Source organism: Melanerpes formicivorus, unplaced genomic scaffold (assembly GCF_026170545.1).
Source record: "Melanerpes formicivorus ecotype bairdi unplaced genomic scaffold, bMelFor1.0.p_v2 SCAF_18, whole genome shotgun sequence".
NCBI lineage: Eukaryota > Metazoa > Chordata > Aves > Piciformes > Picidae > Melanerpes > Melanerpes formicivorus.
The window spans coordinates 1,477,713-1,497,208 of record NW_027142370.1 but is presented as its reverse complement, the minus strand read 5'-3'; the positions used below and the strand labels follow the sequence as shown (position 1 = coordinate 1,497,208).

The 19,496-nt window shown below is 39.6% G+C and overlaps 1 protein-coding gene across 10 annotated transcripts in view; it reads left to right on the top strand.

Moving 5' to 3' along the window:
* Positions 1-19,496, top strand: part of KCNIP4 (potassium voltage-gated channel interacting protein 4) — a 287,694-nt gene that overhangs the window by 248,242 nt on the left and 19,956 nt on the right. For 8 of the 10 annotated variants that reach the window (XM_068149286.1, XM_068149283.1, XM_068149279.1 and 5 more), the window contains one exon: positions 12,645-12,769. In XM_068149286.1, coding sequence (XP_068005387.1) covers positions 12,662-12,769 — 108 coding nt within the window. In that variant the 5' untranslated portion in view covers positions 12,645-12,661. Of the gene's footprint in view, positions 1-7,797; positions 7,900-12,644; positions 12,770-19,496 lie in introns of all 10 variants that reach the window. The other 2 variants (XM_068149278.1, XM_068149287.1) reach the window with 1 other exon arrangement.

Below are 19,496 nucleotides of genomic sequence, written 5' to 3'. Positions count from 1 at the left end.
ATTACCAATGAATCGTTGTTCCCCAATATTGTACATTTTAATCAAATGCTCCCTGGGGCACATTTTTATTTCAGATCATTAGTGTGGCTCTTATTGGAGTGCAGAAAGAAATTGAATGGAAAATAGCCCATAGCTGTCTGAAAGGTAAAAATGTTTATCAAGGGTTCAAAGTCTATTAGAGTCCCACTCTGACATTTCTAATGAAATAATTTAGGCTAATTTGATATCTTGTCTGGAAAAAAAGAAGCTGTGTTTTAAGTAGTCATGGAAGATCTTCCAAGAGTTCATGCCTTTTGAGATTTAGGCAGTCCAGTGCTTCAAATACACACATATAGCATACAGGGCTTTGTTCTCTTGCTTTTGACTGTAGCACTTAGTACAGTAGGGGGGAAAAAAAACCCAAAGTAAAATGTTTTCTTGCCATGGGTTTTTTGAACAGTAGGTTATGAACAAAACACAGCTGCAGGCTGTTTTGAGTGTTGGACTGCAGCTTTCATAGGGAAGAGGCTAGACAGGAAATGTCTCTGTCATCACAACACAGTTTGTATTCCAAGTAGCTATCAATAAAGGAGGGGGAGGAGGATAACCTTCCAGATATCTCAAAAAATCTGACCCTGAATCTGCAAGCTGGGAAGGAATAGCAGCTCTAGCAGCCTAATGAGATTGCAGCATACACTCTTAACATTATATTTCAGAAGATTGGTTTAAGAAGTCTCTGCTGTAACAAGTCTCAAACATGTCACCCAAGAGGAATAATCCTGATCTCTAGGCTAAGCTTGGACAGATTATTTTCTTTCACATCGTTGTTTCGAGTACATTGGCATTGCTTTGGGGCACTATCACTTTGAACCTTCTCTTAAAGAAGTCCTTTAAGAATGGAGCCTTTTAAAACACACTTTCCAACAACAGCAATTTTAACTAAGCAGTTGTTGGAATTTCCTTTATGAAGCTATAATGAGCCCTGCAGTATATTAGATAAAAAGACACAGTTCCTGAAGATCTAAAAATGCTTACTCAGTAAGTGACCTTTTATCTTTCAATGGTATTCCTTCCTTAAGTCCTTTGCAGCTGTTAGCAAAGCATCAGTCTGGAAAGCCAGGGATGAGTAGAATTTTTTTCCTGAGGTTTTTGTGCAAAGCTTTCAAAGCTTATTTGTAAGGCAGATTTCTTATCTCCTTGGTCAAGCAATTAATTTTAATAGGATTTTTGGCTGGTGAAAGCAGGAGGACTTTATTCCAATTGTCCTCACAATGCTCTGCAAATTAGCCAGCCTTTTAGATTCTGTAACTCATAGAAAAAAACCTAACAGGAATAGATTTGGGATGTTTCCTCCCCTCCTCCCCCCCACATACCTATTGCATGTGTTAGATAAATCTCATTGTTGTGACAGTGTATAATCATCTGACATTTTCCAGGCTGCTGTTAGTTAATAATCTCACAGTAACAATTACAAGATATCCTTCAGCTGAAATAGAATAGATGCCTTTCAAGACACTCGTGAGCAAAGCTGACAGTAAAGGCAATCTCTAATCTCAGAAAGCAACTTGGAAAGTCTCAACTTGTTTTCTTTTTCTCTTTTGCAAGGAGCAGCAGGGAAATATTCTTTGTCTTCCCTCAATACCGATTAACGCTCTGCACCTTTCTCCCAGGTCTGTGATGCAGAAAAATCAAATCATGGTGCAGCACTATGTGAATTTTGGCAGCAGCATCACTCCCACTTTCCCAGGTGAACTATTCATTCTCCTCCCACCAAAACCCATCGCTGCCCCTGGCGTGCAGACAAGCTTATTTGCAGGGAGGTGCTGTCAGCTGCCTCAGGAAATAGAACCAGGTGTGCACAGGAAAGGCCTGTCCTGCAGAAGTGTGATGCTGTGATGGGAACCAGTGTCAGGGAAGAGAGGACTAGTTAGGGATCCTTAGCTCTGGGAGCGAATCCCAGACTTAGCTTTACTAAGGAGAAGCAATTTTGTAGTTTTTGTACTTTGTCAATTATTTGAACATGATTTCAACACGGTGCAAATGCATCCTAGTGCTTCATGTATTTGCAAATGTGTGACTCCTTGATTTGAATAAGACTCTAAACAATACATGGAACTCTCATCAGTATAGTTTTACATTCACCACTGTAAGCAGAATTTCTTGCTTCAAAGTAGCTTCTTTAATTATAACTTTCAGAGCACTAGTGAGAAATGGACAGTATTTGAACACTGCTCTCTGGATCATTAATTCTGAAGTCTGAGAGTAATTATAGTCTCAGAATGCAACTGTATTCAAGATGGACTAGAAAACTGAGTAGGTGTTCTGCACATGTTTGTGTAACAAATTACACACTGGTCCTTAGGGTTCAAAAAAAGTTATTTTTATGGAAGCAGGATAGAGCCCATCAAGGGAACACAGAGCACTGACAACTATTAGTGTCTAAGAAAGGCTTGATGCTTTCTATACAAGGGTGATAGGAGGTTCCTGTCACCCCAAATCAAAATCAGCTTTATTCAGATCACCAAAATTTGCACTAAAATGTTAGCAATCCAAGCATGACATATGAAATATAAGCTTCAGCCAATCCTACTGCCCTAGGTGAAAAATTTGCTGTTGACTTTGACAGCAAGCTTGGAAGTGACCTACTCCTGAATGACCTAGGCCAGGACTGACTCACCTGGGGCTAGTTCAGCAGAATTGAAAAGTGTGAACTGGTTTCATTTCACCACTTTGCAAAAGCTCTCTGAGACATCTCTCCTAAGAACTAAATTCATATAAAGCATTTAAAAACACATTGCAGTGGCAGCCTAGGGCACTGTAGGTCAATTATTTCCACTCAGAGTAATTGGATAATAGTGTGAACACTTTGAATGTATGTTCCACAAATTATTCATTAGAAGTGTCTTTTTCTGGGCTTCTCTAACTCTTCCAAGTATGAAAAGACTTTTCTCTACAAAATGCAGACATGCTTATTAAGGAAAGTTATTGCACATCCCACACACAAGACTTGGGGAAGTCACAGACCATCACCCCAAAGCAGCCAGCACCAGACACATCGTGGGCTGTAACCTGTGGCCCCACTCCAGCTGCCAGTGCTGAGCCACTCACATCACACTCCACCCCCCAGCAGCTGGGTTTCAGGACTTCTATACTCCTCATATAAACAACAGAAAGGGAAAAAGATGAAGGGAGCTGCACAGTTCAGAGAAGCAACCCAAGAAATCCGGTTCATAGTGCATTCTCTCACGTGCTCACAGGGCCCACGGCGTGTGACACGTTCCTGCAGACACAAGTGGTATGAATACATTGTTTTGTCACAGGGCAGCAGCCTAGTGTTCCACATGCTATGGGAATGCGTGTGCAGGTGTGTTAAGTCACATTAAATTAATGAAGTGGTGCTGAAAAACAAATACATTCTCAAGCTTTGCACTGAGGAAACTCTGCAGTTTTCAGTGTTTGTGCTCCTGGAGATGTTTGTTAACAGTTTTAGATAATGTTTGCATTAAGCATTTGCATAGAAGCTGCTCATAAGGTAAGCAGTTTTTCAGGTGGAAAAGCTGCATGGATTTCAGGGGAAGTCATCCTCTGAATAATGAAGCTGTATTTGGGAAATCTAATGAGGAGCATGTGGACAAAAGCAGGGCCATTTCTTGTGGTTATACTCTCACAGTATATTTCTTCTCTCCCTTGATGCTGGAGTTTTCCTTTCATGCTTTTCCATCTGCCCGTCCCAGCAAATACCTAACTTTAGTGACTGGTCCTGACAAGATCACTTGTTCTTTGCCCTTGATTTTCAATCCATCTTCAAGTACTATTGGCCTCCAGAATTTCCAACTGACTCTAACCTCAAATTTATTGGTAGGGAAGTGTGGCTACCAGCTCCTAATTTATGTCTGCCATTGGGAGCCTGATTTAAGATGGTGTGTACAAGGGAATTTAATGTGAAGGAGAGCAATCCAACTCTTGAATGAGTGTTTCAAGGTAGTCCCTAAAATGCTGTCATCATTTTTTTCAGCTCAATACCTTCATGGCTTCTCCTTGTAGCAGATCTGATGTGGTTTATGGAGCTTTAGTAGTCCATGAAACTGATAGGGATATTTTACTGAAAGTGTACCTATGTCTGACAGGTATATTTGTTTGAAAAGTAGAAAGTTAGGGGCAGCAGAGGAAAACTAACTAAACCCACATATGTGCAGACAAATAAGATCAGCAAGAATGTTTTCTTAGGTTGGCAAAAATGCTGATGATCTGTTGAGTAGCCTACTGAAGAGTTGCACGGTTCCTTGGCAGGTGTTTCCAAAGAGCTGAGGCTGGGAGTTATAAATATTTATCTTGTAGATCATTTTATTTCATTGCCAGGCTCACTACATAGAAGGAGCACTGCTGTGATTTGGCTCACTTCCAGAAGTCCTGAACTGTGAATATGAAATCTGCACTTCATTTTGTTTCCCTTGCTTCTCCATCTGTGCTGAACCATTAACAGTTTAGTGGGGCTGCCAACCCTGAAGCCCTGGGAGGAATTCCATCATAGAGCTGAAACTGAGCATAAACCATTATGCCAAGAAACACTTCATGCTTTTCTTCTTTAATTTTTTTAAAATGCTTTTGGGTTTTAGAATCTTTGTAAATTCTTACCAAAACCTGTGAATTTAGGAAATGATCTGTTCAGCTTTGCTTTCAGCGTTGTACTATCCCTCTTCCTGAAGGAAAGATTCAAGCCATTACCAGTTGCACCTACAGATACAAATCACACTAAATGACACTCCCTCCTAAAGGATGCCCACTGGTATGGTATGCCCACTATCTGTATGCTGCACATACCTCAGTACAGCCCTGCCTAGGAATGAGAATATATAAGCCATGCCCCAGTTACAGAGCGTTTTGGGAAGTGTGCACACCCCTTGGGACAAATGCCTACAGTTCCTGGTGATGTCATATGGAGACGAGTTCTAGGACACTCCCACAGTGAATTGTGGGGGAAAGTGTGTCTCAGAGTTTTAATTTTCATTGCAGAGAAGCAGATTATCAAACCCAAGAGGAAGTGGCACCAGTTAACTAACCTAAATTTGAAGAACCTTCACACTTAGTCCAGAGAAGTTTGTGAGTGATTAGGTTAAGGATAATAAGCTATGCAATATCTACTCAACCAGTTGCTAAGAAAAGAATCGAGAAGAGTTTGGGAGACTCAGCTTCTTCTGAACATCTCTTTGCAGGCTGAGTTGCTCTTACTCTGGTTGAGAAGTTTGAAGGAAGCAGTATCAGTCCTTCACTATCAGTTTGTTGGTTTTCATGGCTCCTCAGCTTTTCATGAACAACCATTTCAGAAGATCAGTAATTTGATGAGAATCTCTGCCTATTTAATAAATGTTAATCTCTTAAGTTAATTAACTTCTTAATAGTCACAGCTTTTTCCTCAACCTGTTTCAAACTGGGCAAATGGCTACAGAATTCAGAGAAATTTTGCATTATTTCATCTTAATTAACACTTTAGTGTTTCAGTATGTGTTAAAGTGACTCAGCACAGACTCAGGTGCAACTTGTTCTATTAGCAGTCCTTTACACATCAAAAATCACATTGAAAGCTGTTGTACTGATGAGGAGGTCATGACAGTGAATTGTTGCTGCAGAGCAAACTGTAGCCACTGGGAGCAAAATGCTTCTGTGCTGCTTCCTTATGCTGTAAGAAGATAAACAAATGCCCTCACCTCTGCCCTGCCATGAGCTGCCAAAGCGAGGACAGAAGTTATACTGACCTCCTAAATTACTCCTCTGGTATTCCTTTCTCCATCCATTCCCCTCTTCCCCCCTCTTTATTTTTCAGTTTGACTATGCTACTGCAAAGCCATATGGTTCACATTGAATTCCATGGTCTTTTGTGCAAGCATAAAAGCAGACAAATAGTTTGCTTGCTTAAGGCTTTGAGTATCAAACCCTTTGGACATCTCCTTTGGTTTTGCAAAGCACTGTATGCGTCTTCAGTATTAACACAGGTTGTGGGCCTGTGTAATTATTGAAGTAATACATGGACATCACAAACCTTAACTGAAATTAGCAAGTCAGAAATAGATATTCCTGGATCGTGTCTGTGTTAGAAGAATTCCTAGTAAGGCAAAAAAAAAGTCTTTAAATAAACAAATTTGCTTTGTGTTCAGATATCTGCAGTGCAAGCATTAGTGTGATACTGCAGACACTGCCAGTGAGACCACAAGGTATCCATTTAAAGGCTCAGGTTTTGTGTTGAAACTAAAAATATGGACTTTGAGATGCCCATTGGATCATAGATTGTCTTTTAGATTATGCATTTATCTGCAGGATTTTGGGCTTGAGCTGTGAGCAAAGACCTTCAGATAAGAAGTGCATTCCTCATTATTTGTATTGCATGGCTTTGACATTTCTGGAGATGGTCATTTAGGTCCATCTGACCTTGTGCTGAAACTGGAGTGTTTTGAGCACTCACCAAAGCTGCACAGAGGCAGAATTTGCCTGGTAATGGCTGATTTTCTAAGGCTGTGGTTCAGTCCTTCCTAGTTTCCCCATTTCTTTAATTCCAGTTCCTTCAATGTTTTCCTCTTATACAGGCTAAGGATTATTTTTCTTTTATTTACACAGATTAAAATATTTAAAGCCTTCTTGCTCCCTCCTTCTGTTCCCAACTATAAGTACATACTTCCTCGAGATGGCTGGTGGCAGAGAGGAAGCTGTTCTACGTCGTGTCACTAACAGCAGTATTCAGCACAAGTGCAGTGCTAGGGATGTCTGAGGATTATGCTGGTGACTGTGTCACTAGCACAGGAACTGTCAGTTGTGTTTTCATTTCTTGACCCATCAGTTTGGCATTCTTGCTGCTGCAGTGAGAGCCGCTGCTGAGCAGTGTTTGTGTGTGAGCACGTCCAGATGAGATGAAAAATGCAGGAGTTGCATAGTGTCCAAAATGAGCTTTACCTTCCTCAGGAACATGAATTATTTACTCAACTATTTTGCAGCTGTTGAGTCTATCATTTTCAGCCAAATCCATCCAGGAGATGCTTGCTCATATCACCCACTTTGGATAAAATGGGTAGTTAGACCTCTCAGGCAGTTACTCTGACAGTTTCCTTCACAGTAAACAAGGGTCCTGCTGTTCACCTGCTTTATGGCACGTGAACATTAACTATTCACCCATGTCAGTAGTTAAAGATTAAAATAAGTGATACTTATTTTTTATACACATATATAGAATGCCAAATGTTACAGAAAAGGGAGACTGGTTACACGTCGTGGTTGATACCTCAGTATTCAGAAAAGGCAAAAGTACCAGACTGGTTATCACAGCTGCTGAATGAACTACATGGGAAAACTCAGCCGTGGAACTAGAAGACTGCCAGAAAGGACAACAAAAGAGATCTCTGAGATCTTATCTGGGTTTGATTTAGTTTTGCTTTCCATGTGAAACTTCAAAGCCAAAGGCACTTCAAAGTCTTTCAAATATGTTAGAATAAAAATTTTTATGAACTCTCTTACCTTGAGTTGTTTCAAATACATAATCTGATACTGCTCTGTTAGATGTTAACAGTGAGTGATGAGAACTTAAGTGGGCTATAAGAACTTTACAAGAGAGACACACATGCAAAAAAAATCCCTGTTATTGGAGAAAAAAAATACAAAGCCAAACCAGTTTTGTTGTCCTCTTCAGAAATTCTGGTTGCCCTTTGCAGCTCGGGCTGGCTGCCATCTGCTTGGCCTTTTCCCATCAGGCTTCTGCTCTAATGATGAACTCTGCAGCATGTACAGCATTTGTTCTCAAGCCTATGTTAACAGTCCTGATAATATATTTTTTAGGTTTCCTCTACGCTCAGAACAGTACCAAACGCAGCATTAAAGAGCGCCTTATGAAGCTCTTGCCCTGCTCGGCTGCCAAAACGACCTCTCCTGTTACTCAAAGCAAGTTTTATTTCTCATTTGATTTTTTTTTTTTTCCCTTAGGATTGCATGCATCAAAAGTTGTACTTTCATTAACTGCTCCTTGGAGAAACGAGATATCTGCTGGAGTAATCATATGCTCTGCTGAGGTTTAAAATCAAGTGACGAACAGATTTGGGGGCTGGTAGCAGACTGGTCCATGAGAGCAGGATGGTAAGGTAGCAGTGCCAGGATCTGCCACATAGGAACTGCTGGGTTGGCACTTCTGCTCTGAAAGCTGGCTGGGAAGTGATTCTCTGCTTAAATACCTGCTCTGAATATGTTTGAAAAGTGGTATCTTTTCATGTACATGCCTGTGTGTGCTTGCTATCCAACACACAGAATAGTATCAGCAGTACTGGCCTGGGAGCAATGGCTTGGCCCTGCAGGTTTTGACTAGAAAGCATCAAAGTATTATAGGCAACAGAACTTAAAGTTTGTGTCTGAGAGAAAAAGCAATAATGAGATTCAAAACAAACAGACAGCAAAATCAAACCTGTGAATGTGACGATAAAGGAAAAGCACACTGACGTTACATTTAATGTCTTGATGGGCTGTGAGGACAGAAAATCATTCCAGGGTAGCTAACAGGATTTTAAAAGGGGGAGAGAGAGCCAGAGGTCCATCCCTACACACACACATATACACCGAGACACAGGCCCCTAATAAGCACCCAGACTTCAGCAGCACAAATCTAGGCTTTCTTTTTGCTGTCAGACTTCACTGCTTTTCATATGCTTTTCTGTCGAGATCGCTGTAGTACTTGGGTTCCTTTCTAAACACTTGATGTCTCAAAGATGAAAAAGACTGAAGATGTAGATGCACAATGGTTTTTTTTCAGGGTGGCTTCAGCTGATGTGTTGTGCTTGAAAATAGGATGGCTTAAACAGGTTAGTTAATGTTGTGACACCTGATAGTAATTAAATCTGTAGAAGCTGCTTTCAGCTGTGTGGCCTGAGTAACATAGCCTTAGAATACACAAGGAACCACAGAATAGCTTGGGTTGGAGGAGAGCTTTAAAACCACCAAGCTCCACCCCCTCTGCCATGGGTAGAGACATCTTTTAATAGATCAGGTTCCTCAAAGCCCCATCCAAACTGGCCTTCAACCCTTCCAGTGACAGGGTGTAGAGTAGAAAGTGGAAATAGAAGAGATAGAAGATTTGATCTGTTTGTTTGAAGCTGGTTGGAGAGCAACACATCCTTATTCCTTGCATGTTTTTCTGCAAGCTTTTTGTCTGCACAAGTAACACAAAAACATTTGAAGTCAATGTCAATAACTTTGAATACACAAAGCTTACATTTTCTTGATGAAGGTCTTTTCTAAACCAGAAGAGAATTCAAATACTTCCTATTTGACAACCAAGCAGTAAAGAATGATGCATTGAGCATTTTTCTCTGTGCTTTCATCACTAATGAAATGCTATGTTAACATTAAATGAAAATATTGTATTAAATCATCATACCAGCGTAGCCACACTGTTGTTTTCCAGGTTTGATAGAATGGGCTGTCTGATTTCAGGTAGCATGAAAGAAGCAACATTATCATGTACTAGGAATGAAGGCAGCACTACCTACAATAGTAATGTGAATTCCCTGGAAATAGTAAGGGGAAATATTTTGATAACAAGTGATTTTTTGCAAGATGCCTAGCCTGAATTTGCACATCTGCACTTAGCTTCTAGCACTCTGTGCAGACAAATGTTACCTGACAATAAATATAATCCTATGTCAGTATTCCCACTGAGCACAGTAGGGCAAAGAATACTTTTTTCCTATTTGTGTGCTTTAGCCTACTAGGCTTAGACTGGAATCCATCATCCTTATCTACATGCAGGTACTAGAGATAGGACTAGAGTGGAGAAAGGTTTTGGAAAGGTGTAAGTGCTCAATTGTCACAGGTATGAACTGAGCCCTAGCTGTGGACATGAGTCTGCAACTGCCATTGTTGAAGGGTATCTCTGCCTGGTGCATTGCTTTCACCATTTGGGGTTTTGATGAGGAATGCAAGGTTGAAAGCATGGCTGTTATGCAAACACACAAAAAACTACCTTGGCTATATAGCTAGAAGAAAGCTCCTTGTAAATAAAACCACTAAGAATATTTCATTTAATATAGTCATGAGTGAATATGAACTTATTTCTGTTTTTCACTTGATGGGTTAGCTTCTAGTGAAAAAAAAAAAACACAAAACTTTAATTTTCTTAGGCTGAGGAAAGTAGAGAATTTAAATAGCTATTTTTTTCATTAATGCCCTAGAAATCAGTAATGCCTGGAAAGAAATGTGTTCTCACCCACTTTGCCTGCATATTTTAAAATACAGATTATTTTTTTCCAGCCTGGGTAACAGCAGCCATAAATGTGAAGAAACAAAATACAGACCTGCAAGTGACTCAGGAATGCTCTAGTATTTTAATCAAACTAGTTGGCACTTCATAAGGAAGTTTACTGTGATCTTATTCCTTGTTTTAGATCTGTATGAGACAAAGGAAGTAGAGTGTGAATAGTTTAAACTGAACCTCGTCCTTAACAGCCAAACACAATCATCACCACATTACAGTCTTCTGCATTTTTACTGAATCATTAAAAGGCCATAAAAATGTTTATCACTAAGGATATACCAAACATTGCACGCAGCATCACATTCTCAGGGCTTTATCTCTAGCCTCACATTTATTGTGTGTATTCATTTAGCTCCTAGAAAAGCTTGTAGATGTGTCTCTAGGTAGCCAGCTGTTTCACAAATGGGTGCTTAGAGAGCTCATTTCCAGTTCCTTTCTGTCTAAGTAACAGTCTATTTACATCCCATGGAACTCTTGGAATATAAACTGCAACTGACTTTTCAACAATATTTGTTCTCAGGTTGATTCTGTTGCCAATTTAGTGTAAGCACCTAGAGCTGGCTTGCAGTTGGTAAAACAAAAAGTTTGGCCCCATATCCGCAGCATGACAGCGTTAGAGAGACACTAGTGGCAGTAAAGAGAACATTAAAAATTAATCCCTCAGAACACGATGGCTTTAGAAACTGTGCAAAATAAACCATGGACGTGCTTACTATTAAAGTGGAACTTTGCTGCACCTCCCATAGATTAAGAAGACAGCTCCTTAACTCTGGAACTACTTTATTTCCATTTCATCTCTAAAGGCAGGTTTGTCAGGACTTCCTCTTGGCACCTCTTCGTGTCTTTTGGAAGAGACCACTTGAAATTTTATTGTCTTGTGAGTTCAGACACTAGCCCTTTAAAATTGTTATCAAACACAGGTTAGCATGAAGTTGTGTCAGGTGTTTTGTCAATAGTGCTGAGTTTGGGAGCTTTCATGAAGATGCTTGGGGTCCACAAGTCATATGAAGTTATCTACAAAGAAAAATGAAAGAGAAATGTATTATAGTTTGTCCATAAGCCAAGAGACAGTGGACATTCTAAGACTGGGTGACACTGAGACCACCTTCCTGAGATGAGTTCTCATGGCAGTGTCTCTTTGGCAGAAGAAAAGACAAGGTCCTACAAGTTTGTGAAGATTTCTGCAAGCAGTTTCTATATTCTGATTGTAGGGATTTAAAGGGTGTTCACATTTTGTTTAGCTGAACTGTATCTCCTGATACCAGATTTCTTCCAAGTAGCTGAAGGTTATTTTTACTGCATTGCAGCAGAAAAAAAGAATATATGTGAAGGTATAAGCATAATAATGTGTTAATGGAGTAACCTACTATTGCTCTGTAATGAAAAGGGAATTGGGCTTATTTTAAACAGGCAGAGTCCCACACTCTGATGAAATGAAAAATACACATCTTTGGCTTTGTGGAAGTGTTCTACACATTTCTATAGCTGATGTAATTCTTAAACCACAATAAGGCAGTGATTTGATTGAATCAGCCTCAAGTACTACTTAAACTATGTTTAATGCTGGGAGTACTTAAAATGGATGTACACATTCGTATTTTTGATCAGGTATGTGGCTGGCACCCTATATAAAAATTACAAATCATATGTTTCTTTAGCTATTTTATTGAACTTTCACATTTAAAACTCTATCTGGGATAGAATTGCTGTCTTTCCTTGTTTTAGGGCTGCACTCAGCTGTAAGCCTTGAATGTGTATATCCACATTCTTCTTCAGCTGATGATGAGGTCACTAAAACCATCATGTTCCTCCCTTAGGCTGCTCACCATTGGTAATCATATTTGCCCTGAAGAGTTTGTTACACCAAAGGTGTACAGTCTGCTGTTGAATGTGTAACATCAGTCCCACACAGTTTCCATGACACCATTTCACATTGAAAATCCCTGTCTGATACAGTGAATTAACATCCACTAATTAACCGAGGGGAAAATTTCAGCATTCTGGAGTCAGTAAAGCTTAATAAAATTCTTTGCATTGATCAGAAGGTCATAGATGCAGAACAGTCATACTGAGTGTCATACTGAGTGTCATCCATGTCCTTGCTGAGTGTTGCCTTTCTGGTTTATTGCTATTTGTATTGATGTGGTAATACCCAGAGCACTGGATCACCATTGCTGTCCCCTGCTCTGTCCAGCCACAGAAGCAGAGAGATGCCCTTTCTCTCTGAGTTCAAGATGAAAATGTCATTTGTCTTGAAAGCTGCAAGAGCTGTTCTTTAAGGAATGTCATTTAACTTTTTTTTCCTCTGCTGTTCTGCAAGGGTTGGGTATTTCTGCATCCTGCATTTCTTGTTGAGCTTTGCTTCTCTGTCTCTTGTATTCTGCAGACACTGTAGAAGATGAAATGGAAATGGCCACAGTACGACATAGACCTGAAGCTCTTGAACTGCTGGAAGCACAGAGTAAATTCACAAAGAAGGAACTTCAGATCTTATACAGAGGTTTCAAGAATGTAAGCTCTTCCTTTTTTATTTTACCATCCCTTTATAGGATGAGCCAGTGCAGTCCCAGCAGTGTAAGAATGAGCAGCAGAGGAGATCAAGGGACTCAGTAGCTAAATACTGCATGTCTGGTAAGATGAGGAGACATCACTCTGCAAGAATTGGGCTGTTTAATGACCAAAAATGCAGACAAATTAGAAAGTATCCAGAAAGCAATAATGATAACAATATAGCAGCACTTTGTTCAAGAACAGATTGAAAATTATGTTGAGGCTGTTTATCTAAAGATATACTAATGGGAGAAGAACATAAGTCCTAAATAATTTGGTCAGTAAGAGGAAAGATTTTGATGTGTGTGTTCACAGCAGCTGTCACAAGAAGTAACTGCCATAAATTGCACTAGAAGGTTTGGGTTGTGTTGGGGTGTTTGTTTGTTGAACAGCAGCAGATGGTTTCTTCAGTTCTTTCTAGTTCTACAAATCTATAAACTTGTTAGATCCCTTCATTAGGTGTCATTAGTTGTGGGGGTTTTGCTGATATTTGTGCTCTGTTGGCAGGCCCAATACTTTAAGTTGGTAAAGTTAACCACTGAGGACCCTGCTATATGGGTGCAGTTTGCCTCCTTTTTCAGTGTGTTCTTGCTGTCCTGTGGTGCTGGCCTTGATGTTGGTGTCTGTGGTTAGTACAGCAGAGAAATAAGATACAGTAAGATTTTAGCAGGTATTAAATTCCGACTCTACACCAAAAGCAAGAGCTTCCCTTGGTTTTATTAATACCATTTTTTTAAAAGCAATTTTCTTTATAGAATAGTCCTTTTCTCCCTGTTTTATTCTGCTTTTATATCAGCCACAAACTGTAGGTTATTACAGGCAATTAACAGTGGAGAGAACTTACTTGGTGTAAAAAAAAATAATCAATAATAACAATTGCTTGCAAATCACCACTGTGTAATTTTATTCTATACACACAGCTGTGAGTCTGTGACTGCTGAGGTGCTAAGTCTCCTGCTGAGCTGAATGTAAAGATAAATTTAATTGCATTTATCACCTTTCGATTCGGTTTTTCTTTCACCCTTACAGAAGGGCCTTCTTCCTGCCCTTGGCATTTGCTACTCAAATGAAATTAGGTAATGAAGTATAATAATGCTGAGACCACACTGAAGCAAGCTCAGCTATGGAATCAAAGAGAATCTCTTCAGAAGCTTGTACAAGAAGAGGTATAAATCCTGCAGAATTCTTAGATGCCGTGCATTCAGAACAAAAAGAGATGTTTTAAAGTACATTCTTATTGAGGGCTTACAGTGCAAGTAGAATACAGTCACTTACAGTGTCCTGTCTATATATCATCCTCAGTTCCAGATGGTATATAATGTTGGCATAGTAGTGATTAACAGTGATTGCTCTTAAAAGCTTTTCATTTCCTCAGGGTACCAGAGAACATTCCCCTGCTAATGGCAGTATTCCCTAGGCACTGCAAATCATGAACTAATGTCCCTAATTATCCAAGGCAAAAAGGTAAAAAGTATAGTGGATATAATAAGCCTTCTGTCTGTTTCTCTAAGAATTATTATTTTTAGAGTCTCAGAAATGAAAGACCTCGATTATCCTCTGGGTAAAATGAGGGATGGAAAAGAGACTGGGTTCTGAGGAGGTATTACCATTTTACTGGTTTTTTGAAAGGAGGAATTCCAGCTCTTCCTCTGCTTTTGTGTTCCAAGCTGTAAGGCCTACTTACATCAAAGGAGTTTTGGAGGCAATGTATAGTACTACATCTTTATTCAGGTGTTTCATTTCCTTATCAGTACATGATAATTCAGGACATGCATGCAGATGTATCGTGACTACTTAGGTCTAATGAGCATGAACTTCTGAGGTTTTGTGTTTAACATAAGTGCAAAATTATCAAGTACTTTCAAAAATACTGTCAGGTGTGCCTAGGGCTAGTGAAGGTCAGAAAAATAAATCAGGATAAAGCAGTAGTCTTTAGCCCAAGCATCAGACTTCAGAAACTCATCTCTCCAGCTGCCATTGCTCTTGAGCAACAACTTTTTCCTCTTCTTAAATACATTATCCCAGAGGTGCTACCACTGTTGCTGATTAGCTCAGCTGTGGCCAGCAGTGGGCCCACCTTGAAGCTGGCTGACATTGGCTGTGTTGGACACAAGGGGTGATTCTAGTGATCCCATTATCAAAACCTTGCCACACAAACCAAATGCACTCAGTAGCCTGTTTTGAAGAGTGGCCAGATACAGGAGGGAAAAAAAAAAAAGAATAAGGGGAATTTAGAATAATAATTCCCCTAACATACTTCTCTCTCACCTTGCATTCTGCTTCTGGAGTACTTCCCCCAATGAAAGTTTTAACTGCATCTTTGTATTTTCCATACTTTAACCAAAGTTTCTTCCATAAACTGTGATAATTACTTTTTGAACCTACCAGGGTGTTTTTGACATCTACAGCATCCTGTGGGAAATTAGCTCCATACATTATTATGTCTTCTGTGAAGAAGAATTCATTTCTGTGTCAATCCTGCTGCCTTTTATTTTAATCAGTTATTTATAGTATATCTACTGTGAGAAAATGAATAACTAATACCATTACTTCTCCAAGAGATTCTGTTTTACATGCACATTTCCTAGTCTCTTGTCCTAACTGAAAAGATTTTGCCTATATATTCTCACTCCAGCCCAAAGATTTCACTGAATCCTGGCTAGTACAAGAATGTCTGTTCTGAGACAGGCATGACCAGACCTTCTCACAGCTTACATCCAGTTCTTTATTGTTTGTGACTTTAAATTGCTTACATACAGTTCTGACTGACTTGAGATGAGAAAGCAGCAAACACTCCTGTATTTCTGTATTGTTGGTTTGGTTTATTATCTGGTTTTCACTCATACAAAATTTAAAAGGTAAACTTCCAAATGCATTTTCTTCAGTTTGATTTTTCCAGTGTTGGGAAATTATACCCCAAATCCAGAAAACAGTAATTCAAGCAGAAGGATCATAGAATCTTAGCATCTCTGTGTGTATGTACACACCTGCAAACTTCAGATCACAGTGTAGTAGTACAACTGATGCTTTAGGAAGCAAGAAGTAGAGGTTAAGTGCAGGAAAGGCCCAGAGAGCATTGAAGTGCCCTTCTTGGTAAGGGCTATTTTGGTAGTGGTCAAAGCCAACATTTAAAATACAAGAGGAGACATGCTGGAGCAGACAGAAGGAAGTGGGATAAGTGCCTTCAGATGACCTAACAACTATTAGAAGGCAAAGCACTGAGGGAGAGCTTATGCCTGTATTCAGTAGTTTAGCCATTTTAAAGCTTCTTTACTATCCTTCTCAGCCTGCCCAGGCTCAAAAGCGTGTGCCTAGCACACTGGTTTTACAGTGATCCTGCACTCTTGTTGATGAATTGTTGCTCAGCTGCCATCGCGGTGGGACCTCTCCATTTCGTATTTGGCTTCCTGTCATCCCATTTCTTGTAAATTGAAATTGTGATTGCTGCAGTCATTAACCTTTCAAACCAATGGCTCTGTGGCAGGCCTGGTACAAGTGGTACTTCACAATAAATTGCAAGGACTATCAAGCATGCACTCAACATGTGGTCTGTCTTTCTCTTTTGTCCATTGATAGGTTTCTCACAGTTTTAAAAATGTCCCTGAGCTACAGCACATTTCCATTTGAAATATGCTTAGATAATGCTGCTGCTGCTCAAAAGATGCTCCTGTGCTAAACTTAAATGTTAATGATCTTTTAATTTTGGTTGAGTTTGTTTGTTTGTTTCTCATCAAAAATTCTGCCCATCTCTCTGTTGGGAAACTATTAGACTTGCCTGGAAAAGTGATTTTAACCAAAAGTGATTTTTCTCAGGGCAAGTGTAAATTGAAGTCATGCAGACATTAAAAAGTCCCTGGATACCTACTGTAGCTTCAGATAGGCATCACTCTCCTAGTAGCCTTCAATGGGAAAACAACATTTGTAAGATACATTTCTTCCCCATTATTTATTCCCTAAAGCAAATGAGGCAAGCCATGACAGTAAGACAATAACTGTGATAATGGTACAGCTCAGAGCTAGGCTGCCCCATCACACTGCCCATCTGTGTAAGGCTATGTTTCTGCATAACTCAAAACAGGCTAATTTATTCAAAGATATTTTTTTTTCCCCCCCATTTCAATTATGGTTTGATGGAAGCATTGTGTTCCTGTATGCTGCATTTCTAAGCCTCACAGAGTTTAATGAAAACTCATTTTATAGGTTATAAAGCTCATTTATTGGTTGTCTAGAGCATCTGAGGTTTGTACAATAAAATACAACCATTCTTACTGTCCTTTTCTGGAAAATTCCTTCCCTTCTGTTCATTCTGCTGTTAGCCTCACACAGAAAAAATAATAATGAGGAGAAAGTGCTTGTTTTATCCATTTAATTATATTTCCAGTCTAATGGCTAGGAAATAAAAACATATGGCTCATGTTATGTGCATTTATCTGAGATCTATCTGCATACCCAACTGTAAAAATATACTTTTGATAAGTTGGACTGGGTGGCCTCCAGAGCTCTCTTTTGGTGAACAGTTCCCTGAGTGAACTGCCCACTTTCAGATTAGAGAAGTAATTTAATCTCCAGGACATGCCCCCTTGTGCTGAAAGATCTCACAGAGGTGCTGACTGCTCTGTGCAGTGCTGTGGGCATGAAGAGGATGTCTTACACAATGAAGCACCAACAACTCCTCTTTTCAAACAGCTGCAGTGATGGCATCTGAACAGACTGTGCCTTGTGCTTATAAACCTGCTAAATTTGTATCATTGAAGTGCCAACACAATAGGAAAGGGGGGGGGGATAAATAAAAAGTTCTGAATTTTACTAGAAAATCAGATAATAAATAAATGAAACTGAAAATGAGTATATCTCATTTTAGAAAACTCCTGTGACTTGGTTAGCTTTCATAAGGTAACAAATAGCAGCATAATGACACTCTCCAAGCAAGCAAACCTAGAAGCTGGATCCCATGTCTGCTGTCAGTAGAGAGACTTCTGCAAATCATCTTGTTTCTGTCTAGAGAGAGCTGCTGAAGACATACATAATGCACTTAGCTCAAGCCTCTGGCTTTAAAACCTGAGTTACTGTTCACAAGTTGTGCTTCAGGTCTGTTGTTCTCTCAGCTTTCAAAGACTGGAGAAAACCTTTGAAAACAAATAATAATCCCACCAAACCTCAGCAAGGCAGCAGTTCTTTCAAAAGCCCTGGGCTTAGAAGGGGCTTCTCCATATTTCAAACAAGGCTATGCTAAAACCTTTCAACAAACTGAGCCATAAGTAGTGCTCACAGAGCCATTCCGATTTTCATTCAGGAGTTAGTTGAGAAACTTGAAACTTTTCAGATAGGAGAGTAAAAATGGTCTGGCAGTACAGTTTGACAGGCTCAGCATATAGTTGTCAGTCCTCACTAATTTACAGACCTTAATGCATTCAGTGGAGGTTCTCATTTCAATTAGTCTCGCAGTTGCTAGCACAGATTGAAATCTGCTTTTTGAGAGTTAATAATGAACTCAGTCCCCACACTTCTATTCATCTCATGACTTACTGCTGTTCGTGGAGATAGTTCATGTTGTGTTCACTAGGGAAAAACTGTCATCTAGCATGCCAAGGACTGGTTTTGTATTAGTGATTGCTTACTTTTGAATTGTCTCTGGGAAATGGAGATGCCAAATCACTAATTAAGAGGCATGCAGGAAGAGTGAGATTGTAAGCACCAATTATCAATAGTGGTGCAAAATACCAAATACCTCTAAAATTCTTTGCTCTAAAAACATCAGTGTTATATTTTGGTGGCATTGTATTGCTCTGTGTGTTTACCAGTCCATCCTGTTTAGCACTGCCAGTGCTCTGGCCTGTGCTCTGGTATGGTCCCAGCAGGGATGTTGTGAGATGTGCCATCAGTCATGCCAGGCTGACACTTGATGCACAGTGTGTACCTTCTGCTCTGCTCTCCAGCTGCTCTCTCTACTCTGCTGGTGGAGCTGTTTTCTACCACAGAGCTTTCATGTGCATCATTATGTAATATCTGAGGAATATAAATGTTTATGAACTGGAATATGAGCGGCAGAATACCTTCTTTGGCCACGGCTCAGGGCAGTTACTTGGTTTTGGCTGCATCTTGACTAAGAATTACAAAGCTTGGCACTTGAGTTTTGTGCAGTTGCTGGATTTTGGTTTCTTGGGTAATCATAAACATTAGAGAAGTAAAGTTTGGTGCAATGCACCACCAGTGATGTTATTTAAAACCCTAGTGATTAGACACTTTCTTTTCTCTCACTGGTCCCCTTTTCTTCATCTTTTTTCTTTATCTTCTGGGGATACTTCTGGAAAGTGCAGTTTGACAGCTTGGGTCCTGACTACTTCAAAACTTTATAGACAAAATCTTCTTTGTGCTGGACTCAGGGATATGTTCTGGAGCCCAGGAATTTCCAAGTAGTTTTGGATCTGTATAATTTATTACTGTGTTTTTAATTCCTGATCAATTTAACCAAAATCAGCGACCTGTAGGTTTCATCACAAAGCAGTGAAACCATCAAAAATCTTTTCTTGGTTTCAATAGAATTAATTTCTAATGAGAAATGCCTTTAGCCTTGTATCTGTGCTAAAATATAAACACTTGTAAATCTCTAAGTAAAGCAGCAAAGCACAAGTGACAAAGATTCCAGGTCAGATATTTCAGTGTCAGGGAAATGTACTACAAGGCTTGA